The sequence below is a fragment of the Palaemon carinicauda genome, chromosome 35 (assembly GCF_036898095.1).
Source record: "Palaemon carinicauda isolate YSFRI2023 chromosome 35, ASM3689809v2, whole genome shotgun sequence".
Taxonomy (NCBI): domain Eukaryota; kingdom Metazoa; phylum Arthropoda; class Malacostraca; order Decapoda; family Palaemonidae; genus Palaemon; species Palaemon carinicauda.
Genome location: NC_090759.1, coordinates 17,059,836 through 17,072,368, shown reverse-complemented (window position 1 = coordinate 17,072,368; position 12,533 = coordinate 17,059,836). Strand labels below are relative to the sequence as shown.

The 12,533-nt window shown below is 47.1% G+C and overlaps 1 protein-coding gene across 1 annotated transcript in view; it reads right to left on the bottom strand.

Annotated features, from left to right (window-relative positions):
* Nucleotides 1-12,263, bottom strand: part of LOC137627644 (uncharacterized) — a 598,615-nt gene extending 586,352 nt beyond the window's left edge. Inside the window, exon 1 of the mRNA XM_068358784.1 lies at nt 12,121-12,263. Within this exon, the coding sequence (XP_068214885.1) occupies nt 12,121-12,211 (91 nt within the window). The 5' untranslated portion in view covers nt 12,212-12,263. The remainder of the gene's footprint in view (nt 1-12,120) is intronic.
* Between the last annotated feature and the right edge of the window lie 270 nt (nt 12,264-12,533).

Here is a 12,533-nt window from a genome sequence, read left to right as displayed (position 1 = left end):
TGACATCTGCCAAGAGCTGATTGCGGTCACTAACCAACGACTCCACCTTATCACCGAGAGCCTGAATGGCACGCAACATATCAGCCATTGCAGGCTGAGCACTCGTAGCAGGTTCGGGGGTCACCACCACAGGGGAAGGAAAAGGTTGAGGGGCATGGGGAGAGGAAATATCCAAAGAGCGAGAAGAACTCCTCCTATCTCTCTCCTTCTCTAACCTACGAGTATATCTGAGGAATTCATTAAAATCGAATTCCGAAAGCCCAGCACATTCCCCACATCGATCTTCCAATTGACAGGATTTTCCCCTACAATTGGAACATACGGTGTGAGGATCAACAGAGGCCTTCGGAAGACGCCTATTACAAGTCCTAACACTACATCGCCTGTATTAAGGAACTTGGGAATGGTCAGACATCTTGAATTTTAGAAGTAGTCAAAGGGGGAATTCCAAAGTAAAGCAAAGATCGTTAACCAATGAATCAAATTAATACCAAAAGCTTGCTAAGCTAAGGCTAAAGCTTCCTGTACAGCGAAGGCTAAATTTCAGAGCAAATACTTCACCAAATCGTGAACAAAAGACTCCAAAATCAACAGCGTATCCATGTAGGTCTTGCCGGTGGCACGACAGAGGAAAAATTGAGGTCTTGTTGACAAGAAGTACTGGAGTACCTGACCACAGATGGCGCTGGTGAGTACACCCCCACCTGTATAGCGATCGCTGGCGTATCCCGACCGTAGATTTCTGTCGGGCAACGGAGTTGACAGCTACATGATCATCGGGTAAGATTAATATTGAAAAAGGCAGGTTAGCCATATAAGAGTCAGAAGAAAGAGGACCGTCGCAACGAGATTGAGATGAAGGTGATCTCTATGCCTTGTCCAACACTGGTCTCCTTCTAGGGTCAAGACTCCCAAGAGACAAACTCGAAGAGGATTCCAAGAGAATTCCTGGAGTAGTTATGGCTAGAGCAGTCGAAGGCTGTGGCAGTGGAGGAGCAACTCCCACAGACTCCTGCAGGGTAGAGAGGAAGCTGCTTACCCATGCAGGGTGCTCAGAATCTTTAGGCAAGCCATGAAGGTCCATGGGGAGAACGTCCCGTAGGGGAGCTCTAGAGGGAGCATGCGCAGACGTAGGGGAGAGTCTTGCAACATCAGGATATGTTCCTTTGATAGACGAGTAGGACGATCCAGGCTCATCATCATCATCATCTCCTCCTACGCCTATTGACGCAAAGGGCCTCGCTTAGATTTTGCCAGTCGTCTCTGTCTTGATCTTTTAATTCAATACTTCTCCCTTCATCATCTCCTACTTCGTGCTTTAGTCCTAAGCCATGTAGGCCTGGGTCTTCAAATTCTTCTAGTGCCTTGTGGAGCCCAGTTAACGTTTGGTGAACTAATCTCTCTTGGGGAGTGCAAAGAGCATGCCCAAACCATCTTCATCTACCCCTCATCATGATCTCATCCACATATTGTACTCGAGTGATCTCGCATAGTTTCATTTCTAATCCTGTCCTGCCATTTAACTCCCAATATCTCAAATCTACTAAATCTATTGGAGACTGTTTCAGTGTCATACCATGACTCATGTCCATAGAGTAACACCGATCTCACTAAACTGATATATAGTCTGATTTTTATAAGAAATTTTAGGCGATTTGATTTTGAAATTTTACTTAACCTAGCCATTGTCTGATTTGCTTTTTTCAATCTTTCACTAAACTCTAATTCTGAAGACCCTGTATTGGAGATCATTATCCCTAAATACTTAAATGATTCTACCTCATTAATCCTTTCTCCTTCCAATAATATTAAATCTTCCATTACATACTCCATTCTCATTATCTCTGTCTTTCTTCTATTTATCTTCAGCCCCACCTCAGGCAAACAGGGACATTAGTGAACTTATTAGGAGGCTCCTCAAAACCTCTGGAAAGGGCATAGGCCTGCAGCTGGAGGTGGTAGAAGCCGGAGGTGTTGGTACCGCACTTACTCGTGATTCCGAAACCTTTGCTCGTGGAAATCGCTGATTTGCACACAAATTCGTGTGATTCACACACAAAATCACAAGACTTGCGTGACAATGGGAGCGATTCACGTGCAAAAGTGCTCGCAACATGAGCACTAGAAGCAACACTGGAAGAGGAAGGCATAGCACATTCCTGCTGCTGCAAAGAAGCACCAAATAAAGTCGGTAGAGAGGACTACGAGTAGGGGCAACCCTAAGCGCTGGAGAACGCGTTCCCGAACAATACATAGGCGAATGCTTTGCTAAAACACTCCAGGTGGTAAAAGGCACTGGATGTTTAGCTGGACGCCTGTCTGAGGGACGGTCAGTCTCATGATCAGGTTCAGTCCGAGGTCATTTAGGAGAAGGACGGATTAAGAGGCTACGCACTGATGGACTGCACGAACGCCTACCAATACCTCTAGACGAGGAACGTCTACACCTTGATCATGGATGCACTATTCATGAACGGAAGCGACTAGCTCTTGTCCGAGAACGGCATGAGCGTCGTACATGCCTAGCTCGCAAACATGAGCATGGGCCTTGCAAACGTGAACGTCGCCCTCGTGAACGGTAGCTTTGTCCTCACGAGAGCGAGCGTCGTCCTCGTGATCTTGATCGTCGCAAGCGTCTGGACCTATGTCTAGACTGGGATGCCCGTGATAGTACAGAGCATGATCGCGAGACTTCTCCTCCTCGTGAAGAGGAACGCTTCCGAGGAGAATATTGAGACCAATGGTCTCGTGAGCGTGAAACTCTAGAGCAATAACGCCTTCTAGATGAAAGGTGTTCGAATCGTGATGACCTACGATACAGATGATCTTCAGATCGTCGCGAACAACGATCAGGACAAGTGTCCCGAAGGAAGAGAAGATGGAGAAGCTCGTCCCTGCGCGCCTCTGGTGGAAGGAGCACTGGTCGCTGCAAGATTATTACCTGCAGCCGAAGTGTTCTTGCAAGGAGAAACAGAAGGCTGAAGGTTACAGTACAACGAGGTCCCAGGATGGAGAGTAGGATCGTCGTCAGCAGGAGGCCGTCGGAGGGGCGAACGCGAGCGATTGCCTCGTCTGCGTGTGGAAGGTCCAGGAGAGGGCGACAGATGGACTTTGCAAAGCTCTAAAGCATGAGATGTTGGAAGCTCTGGAGAAGGGTCCTTCCTGGGACCGCTGAAGGAGACGAACAAGATCTTCCTTTCTCGGGGAGTGCACAGAAGCCCCTAAGGTCGGCCATACCTGCAACACATATGCAAGGGAAAATGGCTCCCCAGCAGCTGGAGGTGAAGTTGTTCCTCTAGGGGAAGCAACTACAGTATCCCCAGTACCCCGGGGTTGTCAAGTAATTAGACGGTCTGCGCTCCTGCTCGATCGTCCCTCGGAAGAGTGCGAACGAGAAGGATCTTTTGAAAGAGATTTGGGGGTGCAAAAAGAAGAATGCGCTTTCCTCGCCCGAGGGAGAAAGATCCCACTTAGCCTTCTTTCTGCGCTACCCAAATTTCTCCCATTTTGAGGCAGACCACTCCCTGCACTCTGCACAGGGCGAACCCAGCTCGCAACGATGCCCTCTACACGAAGGACACAGAGAATGCGGGTCGGTATCCAGCAATGACATGAAGGTACCACATGCAGCACCCTCGCGCCCAGGACAGGTCCGCATGAAGATGATCCGAAGAAAGCACGCACACCTGAAAAGAAAGAGAGATTAAAGATGTCCAATTACAGCCTTGGGAGGAGAGAGACTTTCATTCTCTACAGAGCAAAAAGATAAAGTGAAATAGCTCACAGCTGTGAAAATATACAGTACACCATATGGAGGTGGTTGAGTAACCCCCAGCCATCCCTAGCCTACCCACTCAAGCAGTTAGGCAGGGTTGCCACCTCGCACTTTAAGACTAATGGCTACCTTCCAGCTTCGCCGAAAGAATACCCAAATAATTACCATTAGATGTGTTAGTATGGGAACAAACCTCTATTAACGAAGCTACAGATTTTAATAAAAAATACCAGTTTTCCTCCTTTTGTCGTCATAGCACATCATCAGAAGCATTTGCCATAAGTCACTTGTTCAACCAAGATAAAGGCCCAACGTTTAATATTTTAAACCACCTTGTTATTTATTTTCAATTTAGGAATCTGCAATATAATCATAGCTCTTATTTTATTGATCATGTTATTAACAAAAAATTAGGCTTGAAACGAGTGTTTGATATATTCAGTCTGATCATTGGAAATGGAAGCCAAAACAAGCTAGAGCGTGAAGCTACAATTCACCCCTTTGTTAGATGTGTACTCACCCTACTTTAAGTTTGTATAATTGATAATTAGTATCAAAATACTTGCCCACGGGGTTAATGTGCATAGCAAAACATGTTCTGCTTGCCAGAACATAGGAGCTGTGGGATGATGTTTAATCACGAGCGGAGCGACCATACGGCAGAGTAAAAACCAATAAATCATTACCTCAATTAAGTAACGAGGTACTTGTAATACAGTACAATGACTGAACACTTACAAACGGATCCATAGGAAATGGGATGGAAACCCTCATTTTCTACATGTATGGAAGTCCCAGCACACAAAAGCTCCAGTGTTTTGAGTGTTTCATTACTGTACTGTTACTCGGTTTTGAATACGATAACTGTTTTATTATGATTACTTTTATGACGATGACTGAGGGAAACAGTTAACAAGTTAATCTAAATATAAACAATTAGACAAGTACACTATATTCTAAGGCGTTTTAAAAGTAATTGATGACAATACTTATCACAAAGTCATAGCTTTTCAGTTACGGTAGTCGACCCATCATAACTCATAACTACGGATTTCCACCAGAAATCATCAAAATCGTTCAAAAAGCTGCAAATTACATTACAAACCAGTCTTATTCTCTACAAATAGTTTATTGCACCATTCTATATTTTTTACCTTGAGGTTTTTCAATCATAACTCCTTGAATTTTAATCACCTATAATTTGATACTGATACACCTCAATTATTTACATCAGAAGAGGTCTAAGTACCAATAATTACACCAAGAACACTTCCTATTTTCTTTCTTCATTGGGAATATCATGCTACATTAAATTATTTACCCAAACAAAATTGTGTTAAGAAATATACCTAAGGAGTCATATTAAAGACAGGTGAAGATACAAATGTATATACTGCCAAGCCTACTGTAGGTACCAACATAAAGTAATAAGCAATAGCACCAAATCTAAAAGACAAATGGTAGTAAACATGACAAACTTTTATAACAGAGTTTGTATTTTTCCCAACATACAAACCCGAATTCTTTACTATAGGAGATATTCTAGCGCGAGCTAGAAAATACGGCAGAAAAACCTTAACAAGGTCGTTAACGACCGGGCCGGTAGTTATCCACCTGTTAGGGGTGGGGGACTGCCGGCCGGTAGCTACTGAATATCTTCAATCGGATTCTAGCTAGGACTATATTAGGGGGCGGTGACGGAGGTAAGATTTGAGTAAAGAATTTGGGTTTGTATGTTAGGAAAAATACAAACTCTGTTATAAGTTTGTCATTTGTTCCTACACTAAATACAAACCCTCATTCTTTACTATAGGAGACTTAGTCTTGAGGTCAGGGTGGACGAAGGGTTCCCTATTCCTAGGGAAGATAGTCCTCAGACTAGACTCTATTGATGAACAAATCTCCCATTAACTTTTCTTTGTAGATCCCCAAAATCTTAGCACGACTGAAGGTTTGTAATTACGTGGAAACAAATGTTTCAGTATGAAGAGGGTCGGGAACAATGACCTGGACCCTTTCATACGTAGGATTCCCATGACCTTGAAAAGGGGAATCCTCGTGACTATGAGTATAACTTATACCCTGTGAGAGGAGTCAGATGAGTTTCGTACCTTATTTCCATTGGTGAGTCCAGCTGAAACTGGTTACAGACTAGGATACCCAGATGGGAGGAAGAAGAAAGGAGCAGAAGATAGATGGATGTTCTTCTAAAACCTAGTGTAACACAGAATCCTCGACCAATGGCTACTGTACCCTGAAAGGGAGCAAAGGTAGTTACAGCACCTGTTGCCCTGCCACAGTAGGCCCTATAGAAAAGGTGTTTAGAGACCTATGTGTCACATCGGTTAAATAGTGAGAGGTGAATGTAGATTGGAGCTTCCAGACTCCAGCTCTTAAGACTTGGGAGACTGAAAAATTTTTCTTAAAATGCCAGAGAGGCAGCCACTCCCCTAACTTGATGGGCTTTGGGTTGAGCTGCCTCGGGGTCTCTGTGAATGGCTCTCACAATAACTTTCTTGAGCCAGAAAGAGATGGTGTTGCGAGAGATTCTCTTCTTCACCTTATTGGTACTGAGGAAGAGATGACGGAGGCGTGGTCTGAAAGGTCTGGTGCGCTTCAGGTATTTCCTTAGCACCCTGATTGGGCACAGTAGCAATTGGTCAGTATCCTGTGTTACCCTATTGAGGCTGGAAAATTGAAAGTCTCTAAACCTCTCATCGGTTGATGAAGGATTCTGAGTTTTGACCACAAACCCTGGCACGAAGTTGAGCGATACTTCCCCCACATCCTCTAGAATGGGTGACTTCGAAGGATAGACCATGAAGTTCACTAACCCTTTTTGCCGAGGCCAGAGCTACTAGGAAGACGGTCTTAAGGGTTAGGAAGTAGTCAGAGGCCCTATTTAAGGGCTCATAGGGAGGTCCCTTCAAGGAACGTAAGACCAGGGACACGTCCCAAGGTGGTGGTCTAATCTCCACTGGGGGGCAAGATCTCTCAAAACCTCGAATCAACAAGGTGATATCTTTTGAGGTGGAAAGGTCAACTCCTCTCAGCCTACAGATGAGGCTTAAGGCTGAACGATAGCCCTTAATTGCCGAGACTGATAGGAGTTTCTCCTCTCTGAGGTACACCAGGAAGTCTGCCACTAATGGAAGAGAGGGATCGAGTGGAGACACATTCTCGCCCTCTACACCAAGCTGCAAACACTCTCCATTTTGCTTGGTAGAGGTTTGTGGAAGATTGGCGCAGGTGCCTGGACATGTGTTCAGCCACCTTCCCTGAAAAGCCTCTGCTTCTGAGGAGAGACTGGACAGCCTCCAGGCGTGAAGCTTCAGGAAGTGGATTCTCCCGTGGGGGATACCACTCTGTGGCTGCGTCAACAGACGGGGTTCTGGAAGTAGAAACCTCGGCACTTGAACCAGCAGGGAAAGAAGGTCTGCGTACCACTCTCTGCTTGGCCACGCCGGAGCTATTAGCGTTAGTTTGCAGTTCCAAGAGGTCCTGAGTTTGTTGATCACCCTTCTGAGCAGGCAAAAGGGTGGAAAGGCATAAGCGTCCAGGTTGTTCCAGGAGTGTTGAAGGGCGTCCTGGATCACTGCCTGATGGTCTGGAACTGGGGACCTATAGCGGGGAAGTTTAGCATTCAGAGAGGTGACGAACAGGTCTATTGTGGGGAAACCCAACAAAGCTATTACTGTCTTCGCTACTTGAGGATCAAAAGACCATTCGCCACTCAGCACTTGGTGATGCCAGCTCAGTTGATCTGCCACGATGTTTCTCCGGCCCGGAATAAACCTGGCTGTGAGAGCAATGCTGTGACTTTCTGCCCACTGGCAAATCTGGACTGCTAGCAGACAGAGGTCTCTTGCCAGAGTACCCCCTTGCTTGTTGATATACGAGACGGCTGTGGAGGTGTCGCTCTTCAGAACCACCTCTCGTCCTTGTAGATCTTCTACAAAGAATTTTAGGCCTTTCCAGGCTGCGAATAATTCCAGATGATTTATATGAAGAGACTTCTCTACCGGAGACCAAACTCCTGATGCTAATTTCGGGCCTACGTGGGAACCCCATCCATGTAGCGATGCGTCCGAAAAGAGTTTTAACTTCGTACTGGGGCTTTGGAGGGGAATGCCCTTTTGGGTATTCTCTCTGGTCGACCACCAATGAAGATCTTGTGACACCAGATTTGGAACCTCCACTGCCAAGAATGGGGAATCTGTCTTTTGAGACCAATGAGTCTTCAGATGCCATTGGAGACTTCTCATTCTCGACCTTCCGCCTGGAACTAGTTTTTCCAGGGAGGAAAGATGGCCCAGAAGACACTGCGACGACTTGGCCGAAGGCGGTAATGGAGACAAGAGATGGGCGATGGACTGATCCAGTTTCCGAAGCCTGTCTTCTGACGGAAACACTCTCCCTACCTGGGTGTTGATGGACATACCCAGATAGTTTAAGACTTGGGTCGGAGTCAAGCAAGACTTCTCTGCGTTTACAAGGATCCCCAGGTCCCTGCAGAGGCCCAGAAGTCTTCTCAGGTGATCCAAAGCTAGCTCCCTGGACGAGGCCAGGAGTAGCCAATCGTCCAGGTTCAAGGTCGAAAGATCGATTACTGGTCTCCAACCTCCCGAGGCTTTCTCTACCAGAAAGAGGCGACTGAAAAACCCCGGGGAAGCGTTGGAGACCTCTTGAATAGCGTCTTTTAGAAGCATGCTCTGGATCTCCCGAGCTAGGGCTTGCTGTTTCCCGGGATCCTGAGGGATCTGGGAGGACAAGATCGGGGGAGGAGTTTGAAGAGGAGGGTCTATGAAGGGGATGCGGTACCCCCAACGAAGCACCTTGATGGTCCATTGAATGGCCCCCATAGCCTTCCACCTCCTCCAACTCCCCTGCAGGTAACCCCCTACGCACTGTGAGGGGGGAGCCGCGACCCTTTTTCTGTCTAGGGTTCCTCCCTCTGCCTTTAGCCTTAGGAGGAGCCGACTTTTCTCTGCCCATAGGTTTGGGTGTAAAAGAGGGGCGGCTGAGGGTCTTGGCTGGCAGTGGAGTTGCGATTGTTGCTTTGGGTTGTGGAGTTGGCTGCTGTTGCATTGGGCGAAAGGAAGCAGCCTTTTGCATCGCGGTGTCCTGTGTCTCTTTCCTCCAAGTATCTAAGACAGAGGAGACTGCCTGCTTAGAAAAGAGGAGCGGTTGCAGAAGATCCGAGTTCCTCAAATCAGACTTTTCAGTCTTACCGATGCTCCTATAGAGTCTGGAGACTATTGATTCCCTCCTTTTGAGAATCCAGTTGCCCCACATCGTTGCAGCCGTAGCAGTTAGGAAGTCCATCGTTTTGGCCCCAGCAGCCAGGACTTCCTGTAGGGACTGAATGGAGTTTTGGTTTGAAAGGTCTTCGTGAGGTGCTCGGTAGCCGACTGTGCCTGACCACATGTCAAACCAGGATAATGCCTCCAGAAGGGACATTGACGCTACTTCCATTGTCGACGCTTCTGTGGCGGTGAACAAGACTGGGAGAGAAAAGTGTCTCTCTGCAGAGCAGCCAGGTGTGAGCCTTACTGTGAGGGGATCCAGTGTCAGAGGAGAAGGGTTGGCATCTCAGACCTTGTAAAAACGTCTAGACTGGGAGAGAAGAGTGTCTCTCTGCAGAGCAGCCAGGTGTGAGCCTTGCTGTGAGGGGATCCAGTGTCAGAGGAGAAGGGTTGGCGTCCCTGACCCTGTAAAAACGTCTAGACTGGGAGAGAAGAGTGTCTCTCTGCAGAGCAGCCAAGTGTGAGCCTTGCTGTGAGGGGATCCAGTGTCAGAGGAGAAGGGTTGGCATCTCTGACCTTGTAAAAACGTTTTTGCCTCGAAAAAGGAAAATGCAGAAGTTTATGGGATCCTTGAGACTTCAAGGAACCCGTTTCCCCCGAGACCGCCTGCGAGACCTTCCTCAGACAGCCTGCAGTGAGAATAGACCAGAGAAGTTCAATTCTGGTCTTAGGGTTTGGTGGAGGACGACATAGTCTGTCTAAAGCTGGAGCGTTGGTATGTCGAGGTGACAGATGTAAATCTCCGAGGCCTGAGATATTACACATCGTTCTTAGAGCCCTCAGATATGCGTACTCTAAATCTTTTGATGGTTGTTCTTCCGAGGAATCTTCCGGTCATGCAAATTCCTCGCGAGGGGGGGCGATAGAAGCCCGAGTGTCTGAAGGTAACGGCGAAGTAGCATACTCCATTGCCGATATTCCAAGGGAAGGCTAGCCGCTAGCCAATGGCGCCGGGCGCGCCTGATCTTGCCTGGAAGTTGATGGTTTAGGCGAAGGTGACCGAATTAACGGTACTGTCTCAATAAGAGGTTGCATTGATCGGCGGTCTGGCCTTTCTCCTCTGTTCTCAGCCGAAGAGAAGAAGGGTTGAACCCCTGCGTCTTCTTCTGAAGTTCTTGTGAAGCTCGTATTCCTTAACTCGGAAAGTACGGGAACGGGAGTTGTTCTGTCTGACCCGCGAGGGCAATGTGAATGACCCCATGCAGATATATCTGGAGATTTGCGGGATCGGGAGGTTGAAGGACGGGAGCGCTCTCTCTCTGTTGATACGAAGCGACGGCAAGAAGTGTTCTTTCTTCCTTCCCTAGAGCGATCTGAGCTCCTCACGATAATATGTGAAGGGGAGGAATCGCGCTCAGAGTGCTCTCTTTCCTTGGTCGTGCTCTGGGCGCGATTAGATTTAACATCGGCCCAACGGGAGCGCTTATTGCGCTTATGAGAAATCTCTCGTGACGAAGAGCGCGAATGTATCGTAGAGCTCTTCTTCTTATAGCGCTTAGACGATTCATCGCGAGAGGAAGACGATCGCGAAGCAGAACAATGACGCAAGGATGTACTCTTCTTATGTTTATGACGAGAGCGTTAATCGCTTCTCGGCGAGACATTTCGTGAAGAGATAGAAGGCGAGGAAGAGCTAGAACGATGACGTCTCTTCGTATGTCGCCTCTCTCTCCGACGAGAACGTCTGGGCGAAGGAGAGCAAGCTCTCCTTTTCCTCTTCTCTCTCTCCCTCCTATCCTCCGAGGAGGACGAAGACGATGAGGAGGAGGAGGAGAAGGGGAGGTATCGCGATGATCGCGCTTGCGACGTTGTTTCGTAGAAGCGCAAGCACAGAGCGAAGTAGGCTCCGCAGGAGCTGAAGTTCTTACATCTGCTGACACTTTAGCGGCCGCCGATTGGGCTGATGGGATGTCAGCGAGGTCTGGAACTCCCGAAGTTTCCAAAACAGAAGGGACCTGAGGTAAAACTGTGCCCGCGAGGAACTGGTTCTACACTTCCACCGAAGGAGAACCAGGAAGTCCAAGGGCAGGCCATACCGCTCGTACGTTATCTGGAATAGAATTATATCCGATGATGGAAGAAACTGTCCCACTGGGAGGGGCAACTTGATCCGCTTGACCCGGGGGAATGGGAGTTAAGTCAATGGTGCCGCTCTTCCTTGACTTCCCCCTGGAGGAAGGAGGCAAGGAAGAGTCTAAAGGAAGAGATCGAGAGGCCGAAGAAGAGGCCCGAGACTCCTTACCTTTCGACGGCGAACCTGGAGGTAGCGAATCTTTCTTGGATTTCTTCTTCTTCCTCTTCATGAACTTATCCCACTGAAATGCCGACCATTCTCTACATACTTGGCAGGGGGAGCCTTCAGAACACCTATGACCTCTACACGAAGGGCATAGGGAATGAGGATCCACCTCCAGTGGTGACATGAATGTGCCACAAGATTTCGGGGGAATCCCGGGACACTTCCTCATATTAGAGGACATCACATCTAATAAAGAAAGAAAAAGAAAAAGTTAATCAAAACCACACTAAAAAAAGGCTAGTCAGCTAGTCAAACAAAAGCAGGAGCAGCGGTGTTACCACTGCGATGGCTAGAATTCGATTGAAGGTATTCAGTAGCTAGTACCAGCCGGCAGTCCCCCACCCCTAACAGGTGGATAACTACCGGCCCGGTCGTTAACGACCTTGTTAAGGTTTTTCTGCCGTATTTCCCAGCTCGCACTAGAAAATCTCCTATAGCAAAGAATGAGGGTTTGTATTTAGTGTAGGAACAAATAGAATTCTGACAAGTTCGTTAAAGCTAAAGGGTATAAATACCATACATGCAATAGGGCTACACTACGTAGAGCAATTAACGCCAGAACTTGAAATCAATCAATCAATTAACGGCTACCGCCTACAGGTACACGGTGTCCTTAGCCTACCTCTGTTGTACAGTAGTAGAAAACCTTTAGAATGGGATGAAGACATTATGGTCAAGCAGATTACCTACTTATATTGTGCATATCTATAAGACAGGATTGTGCAAATATCAATAGTTACCGTGATCCAAGTTATTTTCACATAAGACACCTGCAAACACAATTATCCCAGAAAAGACAAACAGCAGCGCGTTTGGGGTGTTTGTGTACATGACGTCATCACTACTCCTCTTCTTTTACATTTGAATGAAGTAGCGGGATGACTTTTCACATTCGATTTACTTTACTTACTTTGACAGCTGTTTTTTCCGGTCCTATGCAGCAAGGGAACCCTACTCTCTACAGGACCTCCGCTGTTATTTTTACCTTGTTCGTTCAGAGTATTTAACATCTCATATCACATATTGTTCATTTACTGTTAAATCGCCACTGTAAAACGACTCACGGAATAAGAAGGTCTTCTGTTTCCTCTTGAAAGTTTTTATGTCTTCAACCATCCAGTCGTCTCGTGGGAGCTTTTTGTATAGTCTCGTA